General features: G+C 56.9%; 8 protein-coding genes across 8 annotated transcripts; 4 read left to right on the top strand and 4 right to left on the bottom strand.

Annotated features, from left to right (window-relative positions):
- Position 1: 1 nt before the first annotated feature.
- BJ171DRAFT_148631 (elongation factor TS-domain-containing protein) lies at positions 2–1588 on the bottom strand. Its single transcript, XM_053105760.1, has one exon. The coding sequence runs from the start codon at positions 1405–1407 to the stop codon at positions 232–234; it is 1176 nt and encodes a 391-aa protein (XP_052965345.1). The 5' UTR covers positions 1408–1588; the 3' UTR covers positions 2–231.
- A 191-nt stretch (positions 1589–1779) lies between these two features.
- On the top strand, positions 1780–4044 carry BJ171DRAFT_510145 (phosphoribosyltransferase-like protein). Its single transcript, XM_053111463.1, has 9 exons — positions 1780–2005; positions 2144–2248; positions 2402–2471; positions 2665–2808; positions 2968–3073; positions 3181–3225; positions 3404–3410; positions 3566–3580; positions 3683–4044. Exons 1-9 carry the CDS (start codon positions 1910–1912, stop codon positions 3746–3748), a joined length of 654 nt encoding a protein of 217 aa, XP_052965344.1. The 5' UTR covers positions 1780–1909; the 3' UTR covers positions 3749–4044.
- A 20-nt stretch (positions 4045–4064) lies between these two features.
- Positions 4065–6185, bottom strand: BJ171DRAFT_510141 (uncharacterized protein). Its single transcript, XM_053111462.1, has 6 exons — positions 5965–6185; positions 5895–5902; positions 5351–5394; positions 5139–5173; positions 4858–4973; positions 4065–4639 (listed from the first exon to the last, which is right to left on the bottom strand). The coding sequence occupies exons 1-6, from the start codon at positions 6033–6035 to the stop codon at positions 4392–4394; spliced, it is 522 nt and encodes a 173-aa protein (XP_052965343.1). The 5' UTR covers positions 6036–6185; the 3' UTR covers positions 4065–4391.
- A 303-nt stretch (positions 6186–6488) lies between these two features.
- On the top strand, positions 6489–9002 carry BJ171DRAFT_510140 (ATP synthase F1, gamma subunit). Its single transcript, XM_053111461.1, has 7 exons — positions 6489–6627; positions 6962–7005; positions 7185–7316; positions 7750–8148; positions 8258–8410; positions 8574–8641; positions 8825–9002. The coding sequence occupies exons 1-7, from the start codon at positions 6581–6583 to the stop codon at positions 8855–8857; spliced, it is 876 nt and encodes a 291-aa protein (XP_052965342.1). The 5' UTR covers positions 6489–6580; the 3' UTR covers positions 8858–9002.
- Positions 9003–9295: 293 nt separating this feature from the next.
- On the top strand, positions 9296–11088 carry BJ171DRAFT_460413 (2Fe-2S ferredoxin-type domain-containing protein). The gene is made up of 6 exons (XM_053108445.1): positions 9296–9454; positions 9708–9762; positions 9938–10044; positions 10231–10263; positions 10463–10556; positions 10691–11088. The coding sequence occupies exons 1-6, from the start codon at positions 9346–9348 to the stop codon at positions 10806–10808; spliced, it is 516 nt and encodes a 171-aa protein (XP_052965341.1). The 5' UTR covers positions 9296–9345; the 3' UTR covers positions 10809–11088.
- BJ171DRAFT_600126 (periplasmic binding protein-like I) lies at positions 11089–17059 on the top strand. The gene is made up of 22 exons (XM_053114980.1): positions 11089–11403; positions 11590–11714; positions 11818–11878; positions 12036–12091; positions 12268–12293; positions 12376–12420; positions 12518–12605; positions 12719–12778; positions 12895–12935; positions 13023–13133; positions 13313–13549; positions 13728–13758; positions 13905–14184; positions 14305–14373; positions 14493–14590; positions 14791–14895; positions 15019–15067; positions 15306–15525; positions 15696–15858; positions 15968–16016; positions 16200–16462; positions 16681–17059. Exons 1-22 carry the CDS (start codon positions 11295–11297, stop codon positions 16876–16878), a joined length of 2484 nt encoding a protein of 827 aa, XP_052965340.1. The 5' UTR covers positions 11089–11294; the 3' UTR covers positions 16879–17059.
- Positions 17060–17446: 387 nt separating this feature from the next.
- On the bottom strand, positions 17447–19850 carry BJ171DRAFT_148511 (nucleotide-diphospho-sugar transferase). The gene is made up of 4 exons (XM_053105759.1): positions 19179–19850; positions 18805–19051; positions 18432–18540; positions 17447–18319 (listed from the first exon to the last, which is right to left on the bottom strand). The coding sequence occupies exons 1-4, from the start codon at positions 19690–19692 to the stop codon at positions 17783–17785; spliced, it is 1407 nt and encodes a 468-aa protein (XP_052965339.1). The 5' UTR covers positions 19693–19850; the 3' UTR covers positions 17447–17782.
- BJ171DRAFT_148510 (uncharacterized protein) lies at positions 19851–21027 on the bottom strand. Its single transcript, XM_053105758.1, has one exon. It carries the CDS (start codon positions 20634–20636, stop codon positions 20010–20012), a length of 627 nt encoding a protein of 208 aa, XP_052965338.1. The 5' UTR covers positions 20637–21027; the 3' UTR covers positions 19851–20009.
- Between the last annotated feature and the right edge of the window lie 439 nt (positions 21028–21466).

Below are 21466 nucleotides of genomic sequence, written 5' to 3'. Positions count from 1 at the left end.
TCTGCCCATCATCTGCCCATCATCTGCCCATATGTTCGTGGACCGGGCCAGATTGCCGAGTCCCGCATTGCTCTGGCTCTCTGCATCTGCTCAACGGGTCGATTGACAAGCTGTATTTGCAGAACCGGCTGGGCGGCACGCAACAGCATGGTGTTTCCGTCTCCTTTGGGCCGATCGATCCGACAAACCCGATCCTGCTTTCCTACGAGGCCACAACCCTCCTCGACGGATCTACGCCTTGGTTCCGACCTGGCGTGCCACTTCTTCGGCAAAGTTGTCGGCCTTCTTCTCAATGCCGTCGCCGCACTCGTACCGAACAAAGGCATCGATGCTGAGCTGCACACCGTTTTCCTGTGAAAAGGTGGCCAGAACCTGCTCCACAGATCCGCCGCCCATCAGGAAGGGCTGTCGCAGCAGCACATACTGATCCAGATAGGCCTCGACCTGGTCCGGACCGCCCGCCAGCTCGGCGAGCTGGTCGCCCGATGGGAGTTCGTGGGTCGACTTGACCGTTGGGGCGAATCCCACAATGTGCTGGGCAAGCTGGCGAGCGAACTGCTGGACCTTGGGCGCCTGCGTGGTCGGAACAGGGATGCATTTGAGCTGCACCAGAGCACCGATGCGACCCAGACCCGCCGGCACGCCGCTCTGGGAGTGGACGTAGCCGCCAACGACGTTGACGGGGCTCTGGGCCGTCTTGAGAAAGTCGCCCGAGGGCATGGCCAGTGCAGCCCTGCGGAAGCGAATGTTCTCGCCGAGCTTGCCGATCACATCAACGATGGTTTCCTTGCACGATTTTGGCGCTTCGGCAGCTTCGGCGGCCGGGGCAGCATCCGGCAGCGGGACCACGGGAAAGTCCAAGACGGCCTCGACATCGAGAGGGTGGATGGATGGGCCCTGCTGCCACTGGATCGGATCGTGGCGGTCCTTGATCTCGGATGACCAGACCAGGGTGGCCGCACCCATCTTCTTGACCAGGTCGCAGAAGGGCTCGCTCTTTGCGACAAAGTCGGTTTCCGAGTTGAGTTCGACGATGCTGCCGAGCTGGCCGTTGGGATGGACGGTGACACCGATCAGGCCCTCCGCAGCGACTCGACTGCCGAGCTTGGCGGCTTTCTTGGCGCCCGATTCGGCCATGTCTCGCTCGAGCCATTCCAGGGCAGCGGCATAGTCGTTGCCGGTCGCGACGAGGGCATCTTTGCCTTTGGAAATGGAGCACTGCGTCTCTTTGCGCAGCTTGGCTAGCAGAGACATGGAAGGCTTGACGGCCTCCGAGGCAAAGAGGCGCCGGACCACTGGAGCAGGAGTAGCAACAGGCCGGGCGAGCTGGGACAGCAGCGACCGACGGCAGCCAGCGACAACGCCGGTGGTGGTGGTGGTGACAGAAAAGAGACGGGCTGACAGCATCGTCGATGGAGCGTGTGTTTGTGCTTGTGCTTGTGCTTGTGGATTCGCTTTCAAATAAACGACAGTGTGAAAACGGCGCAGTTGGTGCCTGGCCGAGCGACTTTGGGATGCAGGAGGAGGATGTCGTCCAGCGAGATGATGTCGTCCAGGGCAGTGCTCGATCGGCGGTGTTGCGCGGCGGGTTGCCTGTCGATCGCGCAGATTGCCGGGAAGGATGGCGACGGTTTTTCGTTTTTCGCGCCGGCCAATGGGCGTTGCGCGCAGCCCGTGCGCAGCAGCGCGGCTGGCCCTTGTGTGGGCTGTGGCTGTGGCTGTGTGGGCGGCCTTGTTCGTCGGGCTGGTCGGCGGCGCGAGTTTTTTTCTGTCCTGCGCACTCGGGCATCCGTCCACCCGTCCATCCTCCGCATCGGATTTCGGCCGACCGACAGATCTGCCTCTGCGCACACTCGCCGCCGCCGCCGCCGCTGCCGTCGCACCCCCAAGGACCACCTGCAACGCCGCCATGAGTGCCCAAAAGGACTGGATTGATATCAAGGAGGGCGAGGGCTATCCCCTCCAGCAGTTTGTCCTGCCTTCGCACTACAAGGAGGATCTGGAGGTATTGATCCAGTCGCGCTGGTTCTGGACACTGTCTGCGGCTGGCGGGATGGGCGTCTCGCCATGAGCATCTTGCCATGCGCATCTCGCCATGAGCTGACCCTCCCCCCGTGTTGCCTTTGCTGTCTTTTTGTCACAGAGCGTCATGATTCCCTATGGCCTCATCCGGGATCGTGTCGGAAAGCTGGCGCACGATATTGCCCAGAACTCCACCAAGCCTTTGGTTGCTTGCTGCGTCCTCAAGGTGGGCATGGTTCATGACACGGCATTGCGCCTCCCAATGCGATGCTCTGGCACACCATGCAACTGCATGTCCTGATTCCGCACAGGCTGTGAGCGCCTTCAATGGCACGGGCGTGCTCACATTGGTTTCCAATGTCGCTGATTGCGACGGCAGGGCGCCCATGTCTTCTTTGCCCATCTGATGGAGGACCTCAAGAAGCTGCGCCGTCCCAATGGCGAGTCGAGTAAGCGGCTGCCTCTGCTGGCATTGGAGCAGCGCTGCCGCGTGTGTCGGTGCATCACGGCGGGTAGAGGGGCGAATGCGCTGATTTGGTAGCGACCGCCATCAGCCAAACTCTGCGATTCCACAACGGGACCTGTGTCTCACCAACAACCGACAATCGGCAATCGACAACTGAATGTCGGTGGCATATTTAGTTCCTTTGAGCTTCGAGTTCATCAAAGTCAAGAGCTACATCAATGAGCAGTCAACGGGCGACGTCAAGATCTCTCTCTCCGAGGAGGATATGCAGGGCTTCAAGGGAAAGGATTTGTTGATTGTCGAGGACATCATTGACACTGGTAAGGCCATCAACCTCGCATAGGCGGGTGAATGATCCGAGCTGCATCGACAGACAGCGATGTTCTTGAATCGTCGCGACCCATTGAGGCATCCGTGCGATGACGGCCGCCTCAATTCATTCGACGCCGTCTTGCTCATCCTTGCATCGCACTCCTCAGGCAACACCATGGTTGCCCTCATCAAGAAGCTGAAAAACTACGAGCCGGCCAGCATCCGGGTTGTCAGTCTGCTTCTCAAGAAAACCCCGCATAGCAACGGCTACATGTAAGCTTGTCGGCCGTGCTGCGGCGATGGGCTCGCGATCTGTCCATGCAAGCCCAGCTCGACGAAATGGTGCTGACATCCCGGATATGCCTCCCAAACCTGCCCAGTCCCGACTATGTTGGCTTCTCGATCCCGGATCTCTTCGTTGTCGGGTGAGTTGATGTTCCAAGACACCGCAAGAGCTGGATTTGAGGACGCATTCTGGATGTTGCTTTGGAATACTGCTGCGGATCGATTCGCACCATCTTATGTGAATTTCGATTCCGGCATGACTCGTCCGGACTGGAATGCCGTGTTGTTGACTTGTGCTTCTCATTGATATACCAACAGATACGCTGTAAGTTTGTTCAAGTGCCGTTGGGCAGCCGCGGCCGCGAGTGCATGTCGCAGCGGCACCAGATCCACATCCTGTGGTGCGAGGGGGGCATCTCTGTGGCGCTGTTTCTGATGCATATCCATATCTGCTACCGGGCCGCACTGCAACCACTTTAGCTGGATTACAACGAGGTACCTGAGATGCTCTGCCATGTTCTCAAGTGCAGTGTATGCATGTCTGCCGCCGTCGATATGTGCTGCATTTTAACGACCAGTTTGCTGGGCTGTTTCCAGAACTTCCGCGACCTGGACCATATCTGTGTCATCAACGAGCACGGCAAAGCTCATTATGCCGTTTGAGCTGCCGCGTCCGTTGCTAGCGTGTCCGACCAGCCATCGTCTTTGATCTGCGGATGCAGCATCTGGGACAAAAGTCGCTCGCTGTCCAATCCTAACATCGATGGCGACACTTATCAGTGCACTGCAGCTGTCTCTCCCTCTGCGGCACAATGGCGTTGCTGGAGAGCAGGCGACGCTCGAACACTTGTCGATAGCATTCTATTTTTCAGTTCCACACCGTGCCTGTAGTACCTTTATACAAAAATGAAGTATGTGAACATAGACATTGCAATTAAATGCAACCTTCGATGCCAGCGATTTTGTTCGTTGGATCCATGAAGCATGCATGAGGGTCGGACACAAAGAGTCCACAGAGTCGAAGCTCGCCAGCAGAACAATGAGGATGCAGGCCCGCGCATATCATCCATCCGCGACACTCCTACAGCCGCAATTTCAATGCCAGTCGATGATCGCCCATGGACCAGGTGTATTCAACAGCATGCTCCCAAAGCCCACAGCAAAGCATTGATTTTTCCACCCGAGACGGAAAGCAATCATCGGACTTGAACCCCATGGCTGCAACCGAGGGAGCAGCACTGCCCAGTTTTATCCTCCATGTATTGAGCATAGTTGCGCTTCTCACTTCCAAACCGGCAGAGATGATTCAACCCAATAACCAGCGGGACGACTTTGCCGGGACAGGGGACGCTGATGACGTTGCGTCTGGCAATGTTGGTAAATGCAGCGAGTCCTTCAAAGCCTCGAGTTCAGTCTGTAGCTGCTCTATTGACTGCTTGAGTTCCTTGATTTGGGCCTGGGAGGCCTCGTTCCCATCGGCTAATCCAGTAAGTCGCGCTTCTAGTTCGGCTTTCGATTTGTTGCTCTTTATATTGGAGCGATATACCTCAGCAACTACATCGAGATGGTGTGATGCAGTTGGGTCATGAGGTGATGCGACGTGGTCAGCGACGACAGCGACGGAGCAACATTCCCGCCATACCCATGCACTTCCCAGTCAGCATGCTACATCAGACATGGAGCACGATTTTCCGGGCCAATCCCTCCATCAAAGCGGCACCACAACAGGTGAAATCGAAACGAGCAGGCTTTGGGTGTGGCCCCATACCCACCAATTGTTAATCCTGCCACAGAGAATATGACTGCTTCACTGATGAAGGTGGCGCCGACTTCGACGGCCTTGGCATCATTCAGGGGCCGAATCGCCTCGACTTTGTAGTCAAAAAACCTGGATGATATCGCATTGAGCACACAGGAATCGCGGATGTCAGTGGGATCCGAGTCGGGGATCGGAATCGAATGTGTCCGTGGCGGCTGGGAAGTTGGTGCTGGCACCAAAGTCAACATTGGCGTCGATGTTCAGGTCGACTCGCATCGTGCCGCACGGACGCACCTCATCTTGAGTTTCATGTCGATGGTGTTGAGGGTCTGGAGGAAGCCGCATAGGGTTCAAGACGATGTGAGCAGCGGGCGTAGGGGGAAATGGGCACCGAGGACGAGTGACACCGAGCAGAGTGGTTGTCACGGATTGCATTCAAGGCAGGGGGCGGGCCTGGCCAGACCAGTGGATCGGATCGATAGGGACTACTCGCAGCGATTGCGTACCTGGGCGACGCCCATACAAAACTCTTTGAATCGGGGATGTTGCTGTTTGTAGGCAAAGGGCCGAGAGCGACAGTCAGAAGCGCTGCTGTGACAGAATGCCTCGACCCGCGGCTGCAGCGAGTCGCCTGTCCCACGACCGTAGCTGGAAACTGCCCGTAAACAGGATCCGCTCGTTCTTGGCCACGGTAAATGTCTTCAAGCCAGCGGCAGGCAGGTGGGCAGGCCGGCTGGCGGAACCAAATCGCGAGGCTGCAAAGCCGATGCGGCTTGACCGAGCCTCGAGTGCGACAGCATACCTTGGCCTGTTGCAGCGAGAGCGAATAGCGGCCGCGTCGAGGAGAAAGTTCACATCCAGGACAGAGACACAGGAATAAGTGCGAAGCGTCAGCGACGATCGATGCTCAGTGGTCTGCTGTTTGCCCAAGGACTGGGCTTGGCTGCTCTTGGTTTGGAGTGCTCCAGGGCGAATGCCAGACACACAGGCTGTACGCTTATCCTGCACCACATTATGCTGGCCAAATCGTTTCAGCAAGATGCGTCGGTGTGGCCGCGCTTGACGAACAGCGCCTGCATTCGAACAGGACCGGGCCGCGGACCAGGGATGACGAACCTGCTCCTTGATGGAGCTGGCGATGGGCTTTGCCAGCGTCCGGATCAGCAGCGAACCCAGTTTAATCGATGCCATGGCAGGGTGTTGGCGGCCAGGAGGAGGCCACGAGGAAGGCGGGTTGCTGCGGACTTGCAAGGAGCTTCAGCAGACCGCGGGCTCGTTCTCCGTGCACGGCAGCCAGCGACCAGGGCGCAGGTCGATGGGCTGCACCTGCGGTTGACTTGGGCCATCGCGGTCGATATCGGCGCTTGCGGGCGAGAAGCGGCGACGTTCTCGGCCACGTGACGGCTCGCGGCTGCGCATGTGGCAGTGCGTCCAGCCGGATGCAGCCGGCTCCAGTGCGCTAATGAAGCGATAATGAATTTCATCTGCGCGGGCAGCCAGCCAATCGCGCAGCGCGTCTCGCTCGCCCTCGCCGCCGCGCTCTCGCCGCCGCCCTCGCCGCTCCTCGCCCCGTCCTCGCTGCCTCTCGCTCGTTTTCGTTTTTTTGCTTGCCTGACACGCCCGTCGCTGCGTCTCGGTCTCCATCCAGTCCCCAGCGGGTCAAAAGCGTCTTTGCCTTGGTCGTGGCCCTCTTTCCTTTCATCGCAGTCGGCTCGTCGTCCATCTGGGTCTCAACCATGTTTGCTGCTCGCACCGTCACCCGCCCTGTTGTCGCCATCAACTCGTAAATCATATCGTCCAAGCGTCGCTGCTGCTGCTGCATCCGATTTATGTGCTTCGGTCAAGCGCCATACTGTCCTGTCTGGGCGGCCCTCTCCATTGGACTCTATTCCGCTGCGGATCGTAGCGGGCCTGGCGACGACATCATGTCTATCCACGGATGGCCCCATCCCTGCAGCGCCGATGTTCGATTCCCGTCTGCCCCGTTTCGCCGCCGAGAGCCCCCGAACGGAATAGGCTTGGCCATCTATCTGGTTTTTCGATCCGAGTCCCCAGCGGGAGCTGCTGCTTGCATCAGTGTACTCATCCATCCCACCCGCTCCCGCGTAACATTATAGGGTGCTTGCCATCCAAGCCCGTGATATGGCCACCTTGAAGGAGAGTATGTATCAATCCAGGACCACCCTTTGTCTGGCCGTTCGATGCACGGCTTTGGTCTGGCGCGACATCCGTTGTCTTGCCAACCCACAGCCCTTCCCTGTTTATCGAGGCGGGCATCGGTCGATTGATACGCAACATCGCATACTGACTCGCCCCGATGTCGGGTATGTCGCTCGACAGTCTCGCTTCGCTTGAAGTCGGTCTCCAACATCGCCAAGATCACCAAGTCCATGAAGATGATTGCTTCCACCAAGGTTGCTCGTGCCCAGCGCATTATGGAAAACGCCCGTGTCTACGGTGTTGCCTCCAATGGTAATGCTTATTGCAGTGCTCGCACTGGTGGCAGTCGAGATGTGTTTGGCTGCGCTCGATGATGACTGTCAACCATGCGGAGTCGTCCTGTCACCGACACTGGATATCGATCAACGACCGGATGGGCCACTCTTGTTCAGAACCAAAGCGGATTGCTGGCTGCGCTCGACCGGCCACTGTTGTCTCCGGCAAACGATCCAAGATCCGCGCATGGACCTAGACCCGTGGCTTTATCGTGGCATCAGCGATCCGGGTTGGCAATGCTCGAACATCCTGTGGTCGCCACAGCGGATCCGGCTCTATTGTGCTCTGGCTGCTTGGGGCCAAGGCACACCCAGCGACCAGATCGAGTGCGTGATCTTGTCGTTTGCGCGCGGATCAGTTGCTTATCAGTCGTGCGTCGTATTCCGTCCCTCCCTGCTACGATCCGCAGCCTTCTTCCAGCACGCTGAGACTGCTGATCCTGCCGATGCCAAGCCTGTGCTTGTCACCGTCTCGTCCGATCGTGGTCTCTGTGGCGGTATCCACTCCAGCGTCTCCAAGGCCACCAAGAAGATCGCTGCCGACTACAAGGATGCTGGCATCGTCATTCTCGGCCAGAAGGCCAAGGTTCAGATCGCCCGTGACCACCGCGACAACATCCAGCTCACCTTTGACCAGGTTGCCAAGAACCTGCCCTCCTTCACCGAGGCTGCCCTCATTGCCGACCGTATCCTGAAGAGTGGTCTGGAATTCAACGCCGGCAAGATCGTCTACAACAAATTCGTTTCCGTCATTGCCTACGATGCCACCGTCCTGCCCTTCTACAACTTCCAGTCCATTTCGGAGTCTCGTACGTATCTCACCGTCGAGGGTGCTTTGCCAACCAGCCTCGGACATTTGGGTATCGTGTTGCTTGAGGTACCCCGCTGACTGGGGTATTCTTGATCTCCGGCATGCAGCCAAGCTCTCCAACTACGAGTACGAGGACGAGACCCTCAAGAACCTCGAGGAGTTTACCCTCTCCAACAGCCTGTACTGGGCCATCGCCGAGGGCAACGCTGCCGAGATGGCTGCCAAGAGAACTGCCATGGAGAACGCTACCAAGAACGCCGGTGAGACTCGCTCCAACTGTCATCGCCATCGAGACTGCAGCTACGGGATCACTTCTTCGAGTCGACCGCTGAATTGTGCTCTTCAAGCATGAAATGCGGCCTAGCTGCGGCATTCCTCGATCCAGATTGCTGACCCATAGGACCACTCCCTTCTGCGACACAGACGAAATGATCCAGAAGCTCACCCTCATCTACAACCGCTCCCGTCAAGCCAGTATCACCAACGATCTGGTGAGTGCCACAACGCCAGTGTAGCCGTCGCAGAATGCGTCCTATGGTCTTGCTGTATATTGGCGAACGGGTGCTGTGTACGGGCTCTGCGTGTGCCCCAATGCCCCGATGCACTTGCCGCGCCTGTCTCATGATCGGTCGGGTTGCTAACGCCTGTCGTCATGCTGCTTTGCCCCCCTCCAGATTGACATCATTACTGGCGCCAGTGCCATGTAAAGACGCCATCCAACTCCGGGAGAGTCGAGTCGGGTGATCCTCGTCGACCCCACGCCGCTCATACACTCGTTGCCACACTCTGTGCTAATTGAACGGGGCCACTTTGCTCTGGGGCCTGAATACACACATGCCCATCCATCCGCCATCGCCGCCGTCCTCGGCGCCTTTGATTGCCGAGCCCGTAGCTCTAGTGTGTTGGCCGCAGCCCGTGCTCCCCCAGGATCCTGGCACTGCCTGCAGCGATCTTGCCGACGGGCCTGCCAGAGACTGCCGAGGACACCAGCGCCCATGACCACCAGACGGTTCTTGTCTGCTCTCCCATCGGCTCTGTTGCCCCACTCGCGACAACACATCCGCAGTGCCTCCTGTGCAGTCACGTGGCCATTTCAAACCCAAAACTTGATCTCGCCAGCCCGCTCCGACCTCGGCCTGCTGTTTCGTTGTCGTTCGACCTCTCCGTCTGCAATCCGGCTCGGCAACTTGCCACCATGCGCAGAAGCACGTTCTATCTTGCCCGGCTCGCCCGCGGCGATCGCAGCCTCCCTCTGCTGGCAGTTCGCCCACATGCAAGCCCACAGACCTTCAAGAGCGTCTTCAGTAAGCCAGGCATCGTGGACTGCACGATGCAAGCTGGTGTGCAAGTCGGCACAGGCCAGCACAAGCCAGCGTGCGATGCCGGCGGAATCGCAGCCGAGTTGACGGGATCGCAAGCTGAGATTGACGGGTCTGCAGCTCTGTCTATCAACGGTGCTGATACGACCCGCCACAGATCGGGAAATGTGCTTGGCCTCTGTGATCCCGAGCAGCTGATCGTCCGGCCCATGTGGCTCTCCACTTCCTTCCTCTCCAGATACACTCAGTGCGTCGAGATCGTTTGCCACGTCAGTGCCCAAACTCTCCGGCAGGTATGCCAGCGTTTGCACAGGGAGAACATAAGCTCGTCGGGGTGTCAAGTTTGGTCGACAGCTGAATTGGTCGCTCGATCAGAGCAGGATACACTCTCGACTAAGCAAAACAGCGACCTCAGACGCCATAGCCATGTCGCTAACAGCCACATATCCTTCGATCTCGGGAATGTAGCTACACGGTGACATACGTCTCTCCCGAAGGTGCACGAAAGACCGTCAAGGCCGTTGACGGCGACAATCTGCTTGAGCTCGCACACAAGAACAACATCGATCTGGAAGGTTCGGGCCAAATGATCTGATCACTCGTCGTTGCGAGAGGAGTGCAACAGTGCCGGGAGGCGTTGTGGATTGGACTCGGAGACGGCAATGGCGATTCGCCCCTGTGCTGGAGGTCAAGGACCCCGCCGCTGCCGCCAAGCTGACGCTCGTGGCAATCGCTGCCGCTTTCTGTCTGATGGCTTACAGGTGCCTGCGAATGCTCCCTCGCTTGCTCGACATGTACGTATTTGGAACAGTCTTCTGCAGATAGCGTGCAGCATCGATATCGTCTAGAGCGGCTTTCGCTCGCTGTAGCTGGCCAGCTCTCGGACCGAGTGGCATGCCGTTTCCATGCACGATCATTATGCGCAAGCTCTCCACACCTACCGGCTCCCTGTCGCTGTGATTGCTAACCTGTGCTGTGCATACGACGGCGCAGGCCATGTGATTGTTGATCCAGAATACTATGACAAGCTGGAGGAACCCACGGATGAAGAGAACGATATGCTTGACCTCGCTTTTGGACTGACCGAGTGAGTTTCGCCGGCCGCCGCTTCTCGTCTGTTTCGCCGGCCACTGAGAGCAGGATTCGATCGCACATCGCCTGACCGATTCATCCACGTTTCTCCTGCACATATGCTCGCCACCTTCTCGTCTCCGATTCAAGTACGTCACGGCTGGGCTGCCAGGTCATCATGAACAAGGATCTAGACGGCATCACCGTCACCCTCCCGTCAGCAACCCGCAATATGCGGGTCGACGGATCCAAGCCCACGCCGCACTAGGACGGTGTCGACCGCAACCGTCCACGAATTACATGTGCGCTGTTCGCTGTAAATCACCGATGCTGAAGCAGCCTCGAGCCAGTCCGGACTCGTGATTGGCAGCATTACCTCACCGTCTACGGGCTCATGCTGGGCCACTGACGTGACCAAACGATCGCCCAATCCTTGCCTCTCATCGCCTGTCGTCACTGAATGTCCTCCAATCAAGCTACGGCTTCATTTTCACTGTGCCCACGGCGATGAGAATAGATTCATTCCGCACCATAAACTATCACCCCCGGATATGTCGGCTCCGGCTCATGTCGCCAGCGGCATATATTTCCGCTTGAATTTGCCTGCATCCTTTGCTTTCTTTGGATCCTCTTTTGAGACGTCGCCCGAGTCAAGTTGCGGGCTGTTGTTACGCGATAGATCGCCCTTTGCCGCTCGAAATCGTCCAGAGTCAAATCTTTCCCACGCCCCCCCCCCGCCCGCTTTCGAGGAGCCATGCCACACGAGCGCCTGCTTTGCCTCCTCGCGCTGTGCATCCTGCCGGCCATTGTCGCTGCAAATATGAACCAGTGGACGATTGGAATTGTCATCTCCAACAACATCAGTGAGTAAAACGTCCACGAGGTTTCTCTCCGGACTCCTCACCCTCACTCAAATCGCGAAGCCTATGGTCCACCTGCGTGCACTTTCACTTTGGCTCTGATGTCTCGCCAACAGAGCGCTCTGTCCGCGCAGAATATCTCTGTGTTGACCCATTCGCCGTCTTCGTTCGAACCGCGATGGCGGACAGTTCCGTCCATGGCCCAGAGCATGAACCAAAGTGCTCAGCTCGCCATTCGAAACATCAACAACGATAACACCATTCTGCCCGGTATCACCCTCAACTATGTCTACATGAACCCAAACACTGCGCAAGTATGTTATAATTGGTCTTGTCCCTCCCGCCTCGCTGCGAGTGCTCCTACGCGTGCTGATGGGCTGCAATTGGTCCTGCCGTCGCTCCTGTCTTGTCTTGCAGGACCAAGTCGTTGCTACAGGCATCGCCCTCGGCACTACGCCCGGGGTTGTTGGAATTATCGGTATGAGACCGTCGATTCTTGGAATGTGCTCGATGCCTTCCTCGACCGTGCTTGTGCTTGATGGCCACCCTGTCGGAAGCCATGCTGGTGCCGCTTCGGTGTTCACATGGGCTTTGTGCCGAGGCTAACATGTACATGATTCGGTCACACCCTCCAGGCGAGTTCTTCTCGAGTGTGACCGAGCCGCTTGCGCTTGTATCGAGGGCTTTTAATGTAAGCGCGCACTGCAAATGGTCGAATTGGCATTGTCAGGGTCGCATCCACATGGCGTGGCTAGCTACTACAGAGCTGGTCCTGTGGTTGACTGTGAATTTATGATCCGGCTCATCTACATATGACTCGGCTCATCTGCATTTGACCCGGCGCATCTAATCGTCGATTCGCCACAGATTACCCAATGCTCCCCCACTGCGACGTGAGTTCAACCTGCCCATTGATTGCACAGACATCGAGCTGCTCCTCAACGGTGGCTTCGACGCAAACTCTCTCTTTCCTAGGGACCCCACCCTATCCGATAAGACCACATACTCGACATTCTTCAGGTACGAAGCCGATTGCGAGTCCCAGCATCAAGAAAAGGCCCATGGGGTGCGGATAATACTGCCATCCAAGCTGGTACTGATGTTCTTCGATGTGCAGAACGGTTCCCCCCGATAACTACCAGGCTCCTGCAATCGCCAGCTATATCTATGGCATGGGTTGGAGAAACGTCGTGCTGGTCTATTCGGTACGCTCTCACTCGATACATGCTTGCTCGTCAATCATATGTCTCTCGCCCTGGCTGAATGTCCGTTGGAAACTGAGTTTCGGTTGCTCATTCATCTGCCACACTCTATGCAGGATGACGCCTACGGAACCGGACTGCAGAATGCATTTACAACATTTGCTCCTACTATCGGGGTGGGTCCACAGCCGAGCTCGCACTCGCTTCTCCTCGTCGACGAACCCGCAGGGGGCTCGCACTCCGCATCTGGCGCCATCGCTGTGCTAACCAGAGCACATTCGTTTCTGGACAGTTGAATGTTCCACTGTCGCTCCAATACCACACTCCAGCCAGGTGTGTGCCAGTCTATCGGCCGGCCTGTCCGCTGCGATATTGCGCCCATGGTGCCTAATCTTACTGTCCGTCCAACTTTACAACCAGCGCGCCATCCGACTTTGCCTCAAGTCTCTCCAGCATTCGGCAGCGTGGATATCGCATCATTGCCTTCCTTGGATACGATACAGATCTCTTGCTGTTTATGCGCCAGGCCCGGTAGGCAACGCCAACGAATATCTCGAGGCTCGGCGCTGGCCACCAGCCCTCTTCGCTTCGGCCCCAACACTGCTCCCGTTTTGCTCCCGTTCGAGTACACTGAATTGGCCAGTGTTGCCTTTCGGGGACTGACATTCAAACCCGTCCCTATACTCGACATCCACACATCCCCGCCACAGAGCGTACAATATGATCGATTCGAGCTACATGTACCTCTGCAGTGATGGATGCAGTAGTCTTCTCACCACTGTATCGAACCCAGGATACACCGCTGCCGATCAGGCCAACATTGATGGCGTGAATCTCTTTGGCGCTACCGAGAGTGCCAACACTGCTTTGTCTTCAAGCTATCTGTCTCAATTCAATAGCCTCTACGGAGGCGCCCCCGGCCCCAATTCGATGTTTTGCTATGACTGGTAGGGCTTTGTCGTGTCCTCGGATCACTACAATCGTCTTACAGCCTGTAGCACAGCACGGGAATGCCTTGCACTGGCCGTTCTCTTGCTACTTGCTACTTGCACGCCACATCCACTCGCTCACCAACTCCCATCCACTCACTCGATTGTCCATCGCGCTGCGACAACTTGGTCACAGCGTCTACGCGATTGCCCATGCGTTCAATAACGTGAGTAGATTTCGGTTCTAGTGCCTGTTTCGTTGCTGAGCTTCTGGTGCCTGACTTTGCCAGATATTGTCCGTAACGACATCGCTCATACCCACGCCTCAACTGCGCTGACTTCGATTCCCCCCTTCTTTCCTTGCATCTGACAGCTCCTGGTCAACAATCTCACGACTGTCTCGGCAATCTACAATCGCCAAGCTCCAATCACACCGCTCAGCCAGTTCCTTATTCCATTCACTGGAATCACCGGTCTTGTTAACTTCACAAACGGCGATCGCATCGACACCTATGCAGTTACCAACATTCGATATCAGAGCAACGCTCTGAGCAGCACGATCATTGGAACTGTCCAAGAGAACTTGGTCTTCCAGTCGCAGTCGACCCAGTATTTCTACGGAGGATCCACCACTGTGCCGGCCGACGACATCGGTGAGTGGATCTCGGCGGCAAGCCGGTGGTTGGACCGTTGTGTCTCTGCAGCGATGTCAAGGTCTGGCTGCTTTGATTAGCTCCAGTTCGATTTGCTGAATCGTGTTGCTGTGCTCATAGGCTTGCCTGAAGTCGTCGTCGCATACAACAGCGGCGGACCCATCGTCCTTGTCATCCTCTACGTCATTGGTACGCATAGCTGGCTTGAAAGCACATTCACTCGACACCGGTGCCTTTCAACCACGGTCTTGGTGCGCTTTTACAAGCACTCTCAGCTTGCTAACAATGGCAGTATCGGTGCTCTCCAGGCTTGCTCATCACTTTGGGTTCGGCTTGTGCCTTGATTGTGAATCGTGGATCTCGCGCCGTCCAACGAACCTCGCTTCTCTACTACTTATTCGTGGCAGTGAGTATTGCATTCGTATGCCCATAGCGGTCCAATCTGTTTGACAGAGTGTTTGGCGTCTTGGTTGGCCCATTGTCGATCTCCAATCGATACTCGGCAGAACTTGATTGCTTCCCTGTCCATTGAGGCTATGCTTGCCTCTCCGCGACTTGATTGCAACATTCGGGCTCCAACTGACATCTGGCGACTCTTGACCACAGCTGGGTCTTTCGATATCCTGGATATCGATCTTTGGCTTTACAGGCCGAGTTTCTGTCACCACGTGTGCTATCCAGCAAAAGATCTTGTGGATTGCCTTTTCTGTGGTCGGTAGTTCCCCAGAACCCATGCTCTGGGCATCGTCGCTCTCCACAAGTTGTTTGTTTCCGCCATATGATGGCGCCGCATGGGACCCGCAGTGGTACTAAAGATTCATCGTTTGCTCGCAGTATGCCGGCGCTGTTCTTGCTCGATCTTATTGGGCTTGGAGGAACTTTGGTATGGCTATCCGCGCACCCGCCGTGGCGACGACGTGTCGTTGAACTCTCAATCCCGATACCGTGGATTCTTTCTCGCATTGCTGGGCCGATTCACCATCGGAACTGCCATTTTTCTGCTTGCCCGCCTGACAAACCCTGGCAAACCCTGTCTTTGCCCGTTGTTGATGACAGCCACGCATTTATCGCACTTGTAGCTGTTTTTGTCTCACTTTCTTTCTCTGCCCAAACTCTGACAGAGAACCGACGACTCCAGCAAATCCCGATCAAGAGCATGCCAATGATTTGCTCCATCATTATTTTGATTGTCACCAACATCATCATCCTGGCTTCGTGGTCTCAGAGCGATGCTCCCGTGCCCACCACGATCACAACGGACACGAACTGGTATCTTGAGTGCCACTCGACCTCGTCCTCCACCGAGCTACGATATGCGACGGTCCTCCTGGTCATCAACGGGTGAGTGATGCTGATTCGGGATCTGGGCTGAATCTCAATATGAGAATATCGCATCTTTGAATGGGCTGCCGGCGACCGATTCAAGGTCGAGTGCATGGATTGTGCTTTGTTCGTTTCTTGCCTGGCGCCATAGATGCTCATGCTGTGGACTCTGGACAATCACATCACAGCATCATCCTCCTGTTCATCACCTGGTTCAACGGACTGTCAAGCAGCGTCACTTGCGAGTACATGGAGAGCGAGTGGACCGACTATGCCAACAAGTTCATCATCATCTGCGCAATCATTGTCATCATCATTCTCTACGGCACCTCGGGAACTCTATTGAGCAATGTATGCTGTTTCACACCTATTTGCTCGCCTTGCATCCCCGTGATCGTGGATAACAGTATATGGCCATGTACTAACATATGGTTGTGTCGACTTTACAAAACACACGCAGTACTACGTCAGGATGTTGGTGGTGTTCATGGCAAATGCCTTGACGCTCTGTAAGTTGTGAGGGATGTATTTTGGGACGGAGGAGCCAACCCAACCCGTTTCTGCACCCTCCCCCCACTTTGATTCCAGAATGACGGTGCGCCTGGGCGACCTTGCTCCCCGTGTGATCCGTCGCATTGTCCGACGCTATCGCCGAATTCTCACTCTTACGGGCCATGCTCTTGTCCCGCCAGACTGCACGCTCTTCAGAATCGCATATCTCTCGTTCGCCCAGGAGGACGATGGTCAAGGACGCCACTCGATCGTGGCCAGCACGGCTCGCCCTGGCACCTCGGCCTCGAACAAGAAGAAGGCCGGTGTAGGCAAATCCTTCGATATTGTGATCAAACAAAAGGGCTTCTTCAACGTCTGGGTGAGGAGAAATCTGGTCGTGCTCGCTCAAGAGCAGGCCATCTGTCTGTTCCCGCCCGCAGACAACATGGAATCTGATGAAACGGTAGGAGCCCCACTCGTTCTTCATTACGTTGGCTTGCAGAAGGAGGGGATAGAGAGAATATTTTGCATAAATGCCGTCTTTGATATGCCGCGCACTTTGAGGCATCCGAGTTGTTGCTCTGCGACCGATGCTTCGCTGTGTCATCAACATCCCTTTCGCTCGACCTGCTTGCTCACGTTTGGATCGCAAACCCGTCCTCTTGGTCTGCTTTGGCTCAGCTCGGTATGTGCTGCGAGTTTGAAGACTTTTGGATCGAGGACTCGACCGAGCCCGACTGCTTTCGACTCGCGATCGACGGAATCATGTATATGGTCCAGGCCCGCGATCTCCAGAACAAACTCGCCATCATGGAGCTGCTCTATAATCGCAACGAGAACGAGGCTGCAGGGGATGCCAAACCACCCATGCAGACGTAGCAATAGCAGCCCTACTTGGGAGCCAACGACAAGGAACACAGCGAATGTGAACATGTGCTCGAGCAGCCTCAAGCTTTCGAGGAGAGCTCTGGCTACGGGTTGCTCATTTGATCTTACTCCTCACTCACTCACTCACACACTCACACACTCACTCACTCACTCACTCACTCACTCACTCACTTTGCATTTCCAATTGTCTCATATCTACTTTTCATTTTACTGCTCGTGGTAGTCGATCGTCACACACTGCTACTATGCCTTTCACTCAAGGGAATAATCTGTGATAGCCTGAGTCCAACTAGGCCTTGCAGCGAGATGAATCGCTTTGGGTGCGCTGTAATACCACTTCTGCTTCCCTGTCTCATGAGCCAGTTTCATTCGGACCATCCAAAATAAAGTGGTGCGCGCCGTTGAGTCATACCGCGACGATGGCAGGTGCAGCAAAGCAACAAATGCCGTGGTTTGGTTCGTGGTTACCGCTCATCAAGATTGACTTTGTGTACTCGCGACTGACTGGGCCGCCCTAGATGCTTGCCATAGTCATTTGGAAAGGGCATGTATTCGACTCTGCAACAACGGCCTGTCGTTGAATATCAAGGTGGCCCCTCCACACACATTTCTTTTGTTTCCCACCGATTTGGTTTTTTGGAAACGGACTACATTTCAGCGGTTCAATTGTAACTCAGGGAGACGTGCTGACGCCCGGCTGGCCATCAAGACCACGGGGTTACCAGCTGCGTAATCCTTGCGACACTTGGGAGTACAGTTCCCGTCTGCGGTTGCTTCACATATTCGATCAGGGGTTCATTTCACCGAGCCCGACAGTCGTGGACTCGTTTTGGTTTCGATTCTCACCACCATCCATCCATAGCATCACACAGCGGTTGAGGTGCCCCTGGCTAGCTCAGGAGCGAGGTGACTTTTGCTCGTCCCGGGGCTCATTGACATAGGTGACAAAGTCCTGGAGCTTGAGCGAGCCGGACTCGGGACTGAGCGACTGGGACTTTCTTCGGATGCGGTTCATGCCGCTGAACTCGTGTTCGTTCCACTCGATGCGATAGTTTCCAAAGTCAGAGGAGGCCGGGTTCTGGGACTGGCCGGACGCAGATGCTGCTGCCTGGCTTGCCGGGGTGTCTGCAGTCGCAGCGGGCACAGCTGGATACTGCGTCTCCGGATACTTGGTTTCAGGGATCATGGATGGAAACTGTTCATTGAAGAGGACATAGTTGTTGCTGCCAACACTGGCGGTCGGCTGGACGGGCTGAGTCGCAGCAGCCGGTGTCGCCGCTGGGCTTTGAGATTGGGGGGTGGTGGAGATGGGAGCTTTGCCGTATCGTCCATAGGGCTGCGACTGGGGCGGCGCGGAGGGGACCGGGTCCGTCGTGGGGGCTGTTGAATCGTTGGTGGCGGATCCACTCTCCGACGAGGCCGAGGGAAGACGCTGGGGGCGGCAAGAGAGCAAGGGGATTGAGTGACTGTTGAAGGGGGGAGAATAACCATGGAGAAGGAGCGGCAGCCGATTGTGCGTGTGCACGATCGGCCGAGCAACCCACCTGCATGAGCTCCTGCCTGGCTTCGGCATCGGGCAGGCCAAGCTCGGTTGTGTCGTAGATATCGAGCCACTTCTGCACAAGATTGGTGTAGGACTCGGCCTGGCCGGTTCTGGTGGCGTGAGGAAGAGGTGCGATCTGGTGAGGGAGGGCACTGCCTGGGCGACGGACAGGGTTGGTAGCAACACCCTGGCTCCTCACTGCGTCGGCCTTGGGCGGCAGTCTATTGTGCCCGATCCGATCAGGACAGTGTGTGGATAGGAAACACATGGAGGCATATCGAGGCATATCGAGGCATAGCGAGGCATAGCGAGGCATAGCGAGGCATAGCGAGGCATAGCGAGGCATAGCGAGCCGATGATGCTGCAGCTCTTACTTGTTCCAGGCCGAGCCATCGGTGAATCTTTCCCAGTGCCAGGGCTTGACCTTGCCGATGAAGTGGACAATCGAGATTTGCTGGCCAAACTGCACAAATGCAGGCAGATACGAATACGAGGCCGAGGGAGTGACGTTGAAGGTAAAGGGAAGTCGGGCGGTATTGACCCGGCTGGCGGTTTGGCGGCTCACTGGCAAGGTCTGGCCCCAGGACGAGAAGAAGGCGTTCAGCAGGCCCTGGTCGCCACCTGGGAGGGCAAGTTCGGAGGGGGTTAAGGGTGAGTTTGTCATGATACAGGGGGGGCTTTTGATTGAGCAATTTCCAACGATCCAGCATTCTCGTGATGGGTGGCGTTGACATGAACAAGTGCTTACCATCGAAACTGCCATAGGACCGAGCAAACTCGATGATGCGAGAATATAGCGTCGTCGATGGCTTGGTCACAAACACTCCCGAGTTGAAGCAGTCGGGCCATCCAATGTCTGGCGCCGCCGCAAAGTTGACATGGTCCTCGTCGACATAGTCAAAGAGCTCGTCGACGTTCCTCAGCACCAGTGTGTCGGCGTCGAGGAAGACGATGCGGTCATAAACGAGCAGGCTGGGATCCCACACATGCAGTTTGGTGAAGGTCACGTCGAGCTCGGGTCGGCCGAGGAGCGAGAGGTTGGAGTGATCGTTGGATCGCAGGATCGGCACAAAGAGGACCTTGTCGAAGGTCCTGAACAGCAGCTGGACCGAGTAGACCGAGAAGGACTCGGAGGCGACGATGCAGACGATCGGGTACTGAGTGGCGGTCGCCCTGAGCGATGCCACGAGGGTGACGGCGCCAGGGATATACGACTCGGACGTCAGCAGAGTGACATAGGCAAATCCCTTATGAGGCGGCATTGGCGGTGAGTCCTCGTGAGCGGGTTCTGGGCTGGGCCGATGATGCACGCAGGCGAGGGAGATCGCGAGGGGTTTTGGAGCAGCTCTTGCGCTCGTTTTTTTGCCGCTTTCCGGAGCCAATCAGGCCGGCAGGCGTCGCCCGCAATGAGCGAGCAGCATCCCTCGCCGATTGGAGCGATGGGAGACAGCGGGCCCCCTCGCCGGACGCCCATATCGGCGAGCATTCGGTTGTTGCGCACGCACCAGGTGGCGGCGGGGATCATGTCGTGTGGGAAGTGAGTGGCAGCCCAGCGCGGAGATACGGATCATGGAGGGAGTCATTGCAGTTGGACTGCGCTGGATGGATGGCAACGATAGGGGGGGGGCGCTGATGGATATAGCGGCTTGGGACGGCAGCGGAACGATCGGCGGCAAGCGGACCAGAGTGCATCGTCGACCGGGGCCGGACGGAGCACATCCAAGAAATCGTTGGGGCCGGCGGATGGAGTCCAGCGTCGGCGTCCGTCTGGCGAATCCTGGAGGAAGCGATGGTGAGATGGCCGCGGTGGACATGCAGAACAAGTGCTCAGGAGCGAGGCATTGGCTGTGCGAGGTCCAGCTAATACGATGGGCTTGGATAAGAGGGCCAAAGGGCCAAAGGAAAGACGCCTCTGGGCCGCTGGTCCCTGGGCAAAAGCGAATGCGGAGACGGACATCGACCGCCAGGGCTGATCAAGTAGTCTGGGGAGCAAGTTGATCTGATCTGATCTGATCCGCCATCGGAAAGCAAATTGACCTGGTCTGGCATGGCATGGGAAGGCAAGTGCGATTGGATCCGAACAGCAAACTGCTCGTGAGTTAACGGACCCAGGCGGACCGTGCGGGGATAGCCGTCGGGAGGGATGGAGGGAGAAGCATGCTGCTCGGCGGCAACGGCCGCATTGACACCGCAGGCAGCATAGCATCTATCGGTCTCGGCGATGTCGATCTCGGCGATGTCGATTCGCTCGGCGGCGGCCCAACAGAGCCCAGCGCCTCGGCTGCAGCGAGGGACCGCCACGGCGACGACCTCTGTGGTCCACATGCGCTACGGGAAGCCATGGCCTCACCACAGCGGTCCATCCGGGCCAGCGGAGGCAGTGGTCCGGGGGTGTCATCTCTGCGGATGAGCAGTGGTGACGCCTCAGCCTCCGTTTTCCCTTGCGCGACCAGCAATCAAGGCGGCCGGGGAAGCTCCTCAGGCCGGTGTCTGGACATTCCAGCAAGGAGCCAAGCGAGAAAGCAAGCGATAAAGCAAGGGAGAAAGCGATAAAGCAAGCGATAAAGCAAGATGAGAAGGATATCCAGCGAGCAAATAGGCCACCGAGCCGCCCACCATCAAGTCGCCAGGCAGTCGACCCCGCACATCCCCGGCATCTCGAGCACCCCGCGGCCGTGCCGGACCACCCCCGCTCCGGGCCGCTGCTCTGGTCACTGCGCTCTGCTTGTGTCGGCCTGCGGTTGCCGGCGGGAGACAGGGAGACTGTCCTGCTGAGCGGGCCGGCTGTGGTGTCCGGTGGCTGTCCGGTGGTTGTCGTTGCGTCTTTTGGCGGACGGTGGTGGATGGTGGATGGTGGTTGGTGGTTGGTGGTTGGTGGTTGCCGGTGGTGTGTTGGGTGGTCGCTGGCGACCTTTACCCTCCACGTTGAGTAGTGTGCCATCGCATCAATATATGCATTAATACATGCATCAATATATGCATCAATACATTCATGACCATTTACATATGCATTTGCATCTGCATTTGCATCTGCAT

This window comes from Polychytrium aggregatum (assembly GCF_025602895.1).
Source record: "Polychytrium aggregatum strain JEL109 chromosome Unknown BJ171scaffold_25, whole genome shotgun sequence".
Lineage (NCBI taxonomy): Eukaryota > Fungi > Chytridiomycota > Chytridiomycetes > Polychytriales > Polychytrium > Polychytrium aggregatum.
This window is presented reverse-complemented; position numbering and strand designations above follow the sequence as displayed.

Bases quoted from the DNA above. Each gene is read 5' to 3' on its own strand.
- BJ171DRAFT_148631 (XM_053105760.1), bottom strand. From the start codon at position 1,407: ATGCTGTCAGCCCGTCTCTTTTCTGTCACCACCACCACCACCGGCGTT.
- BJ171DRAFT_510145 (XM_053111463.1), top strand. From the start codon at position 1,910: ATGAGTGCCCAAAAGGACTGGATTGATATCAAGGAGGGCGAGGGCTAT. The intron at 2,006-2,143 runs GTATTGATCCAG...TTTTTGTCACAG, and splicing joins ACTACAAGGAGGATCTGGAG to AGCGTCATGATTCCCTATGG. The intron at 2,249-2,401 runs GTGGGCATGGTT...TTGCGACGGCAG, and splicing joins TTGCTTGCTGCGTCCTCAAG to GGCGCCCATGTCTTCTTTGC.
- BJ171DRAFT_510141 (XM_053111462.1), bottom strand. From the start codon at position 6,035: ATGGCATCGATTAAACTGGGTTCGCTGCTGATCCGGACGCTGGCAAAG. The intron at 4,974-5,138 runs GTGCGTCCGTGC...GATATCATCCAG, and splicing joins GACATGAAACTCAAGATGAG to GTTTTTTGACTACAAAGTCG. The intron at 4,640-4,857 runs GTGGGTATGGGG...ATCTCGATGTAG, and splicing joins TGTGGCAGGATTAACAATTG to TTGCTGAGGTATATCGCTCC.
- BJ171DRAFT_510140 (XM_053111461.1), top strand. From the start codon at position 6,581: ATGTTTGCTGCTCGCACCGTCACCCGCCCTGTTGTCGCCATCAACTC. The intron at 8,149-8,257 runs GTACGTATCTCA...TCCGGCATGCAG, and splicing joins CCAGTCCATTTCGGAGTCTC to CCAAGCTCTCCAACTACGAG. The intron at 8,642-8,824 runs GTGAGTGCCACA...GCCCCCCTCCAG, and splicing joins CCAGTATCACCAACGATCTG to ATTGACATCATTACTGGCGC.
- BJ171DRAFT_460413 (XM_053108445.1), top strand. From the start codon at position 9,346: ATGCGCAGAAGCACGTTCTATCTTGCCCGGCTCGCCCGCGGCGATCGC. The intron at 10,264-10,462 runs GTACGTATTTGG...ACGACGGCGCAG, and splicing joins CTCCCTCGCTTGCTCGACAT to GCCATGTGATTGTTGATCCA. The intron at 10,557-10,690 runs GTGAGTTTCGCC...CTCCGATTCAAG, and splicing joins CTCGCTTTTGGACTGACCGA to TACGTCACGGCTGGGCTGCC.
- BJ171DRAFT_600126 (XM_053114980.1), top strand. From the start codon at position 11,295: ATGCCACACGAGCGCCTGCTTTGCCTCCTCGCGCTGTGCATCCTGCCG. The intron at 12,421-12,517 runs GTACGAAGCCGA...TTCGATGTGCAG, and splicing joins ACATACTCGACATTCTTCAG to AACGGTTCCCCCCGATAACT. The intron at 15,068-15,305 runs GTATGGCTATCC...AAACTCTGACAG, and splicing joins TTGGGCTTGGAGGAACTTTG to AGAACCGACGACTCCAGCAA.
- BJ171DRAFT_148511 (XM_053105759.1), bottom strand. From the start codon at position 19,692: ATGCCGCCTCATAAGGGATTTGCCTATGTCACTCTGCTGACGTCCGAG. The intron at 19,052-19,178 runs GTAAGCACTTGT...TTGCCCTCCCAG, and splicing joins GTCCTATGGCAGTTTCGATG to GTGGCGACCAGGGCCTGCTG. The intron at 18,541-18,804 runs GTAAGAGCTGCA...TCACGCCACCAG, and splicing joins GATGGCTCGGCCTGGAACAA to AACCGGCCAGGCCGAGTCCT.
- BJ171DRAFT_148510 (XM_053105758.1), bottom strand. From the start codon at position 20,636: ATGCTATGCTGCCTGCGGTGTCAATGCGGCCGTTGCCGCCGAGCAGCA.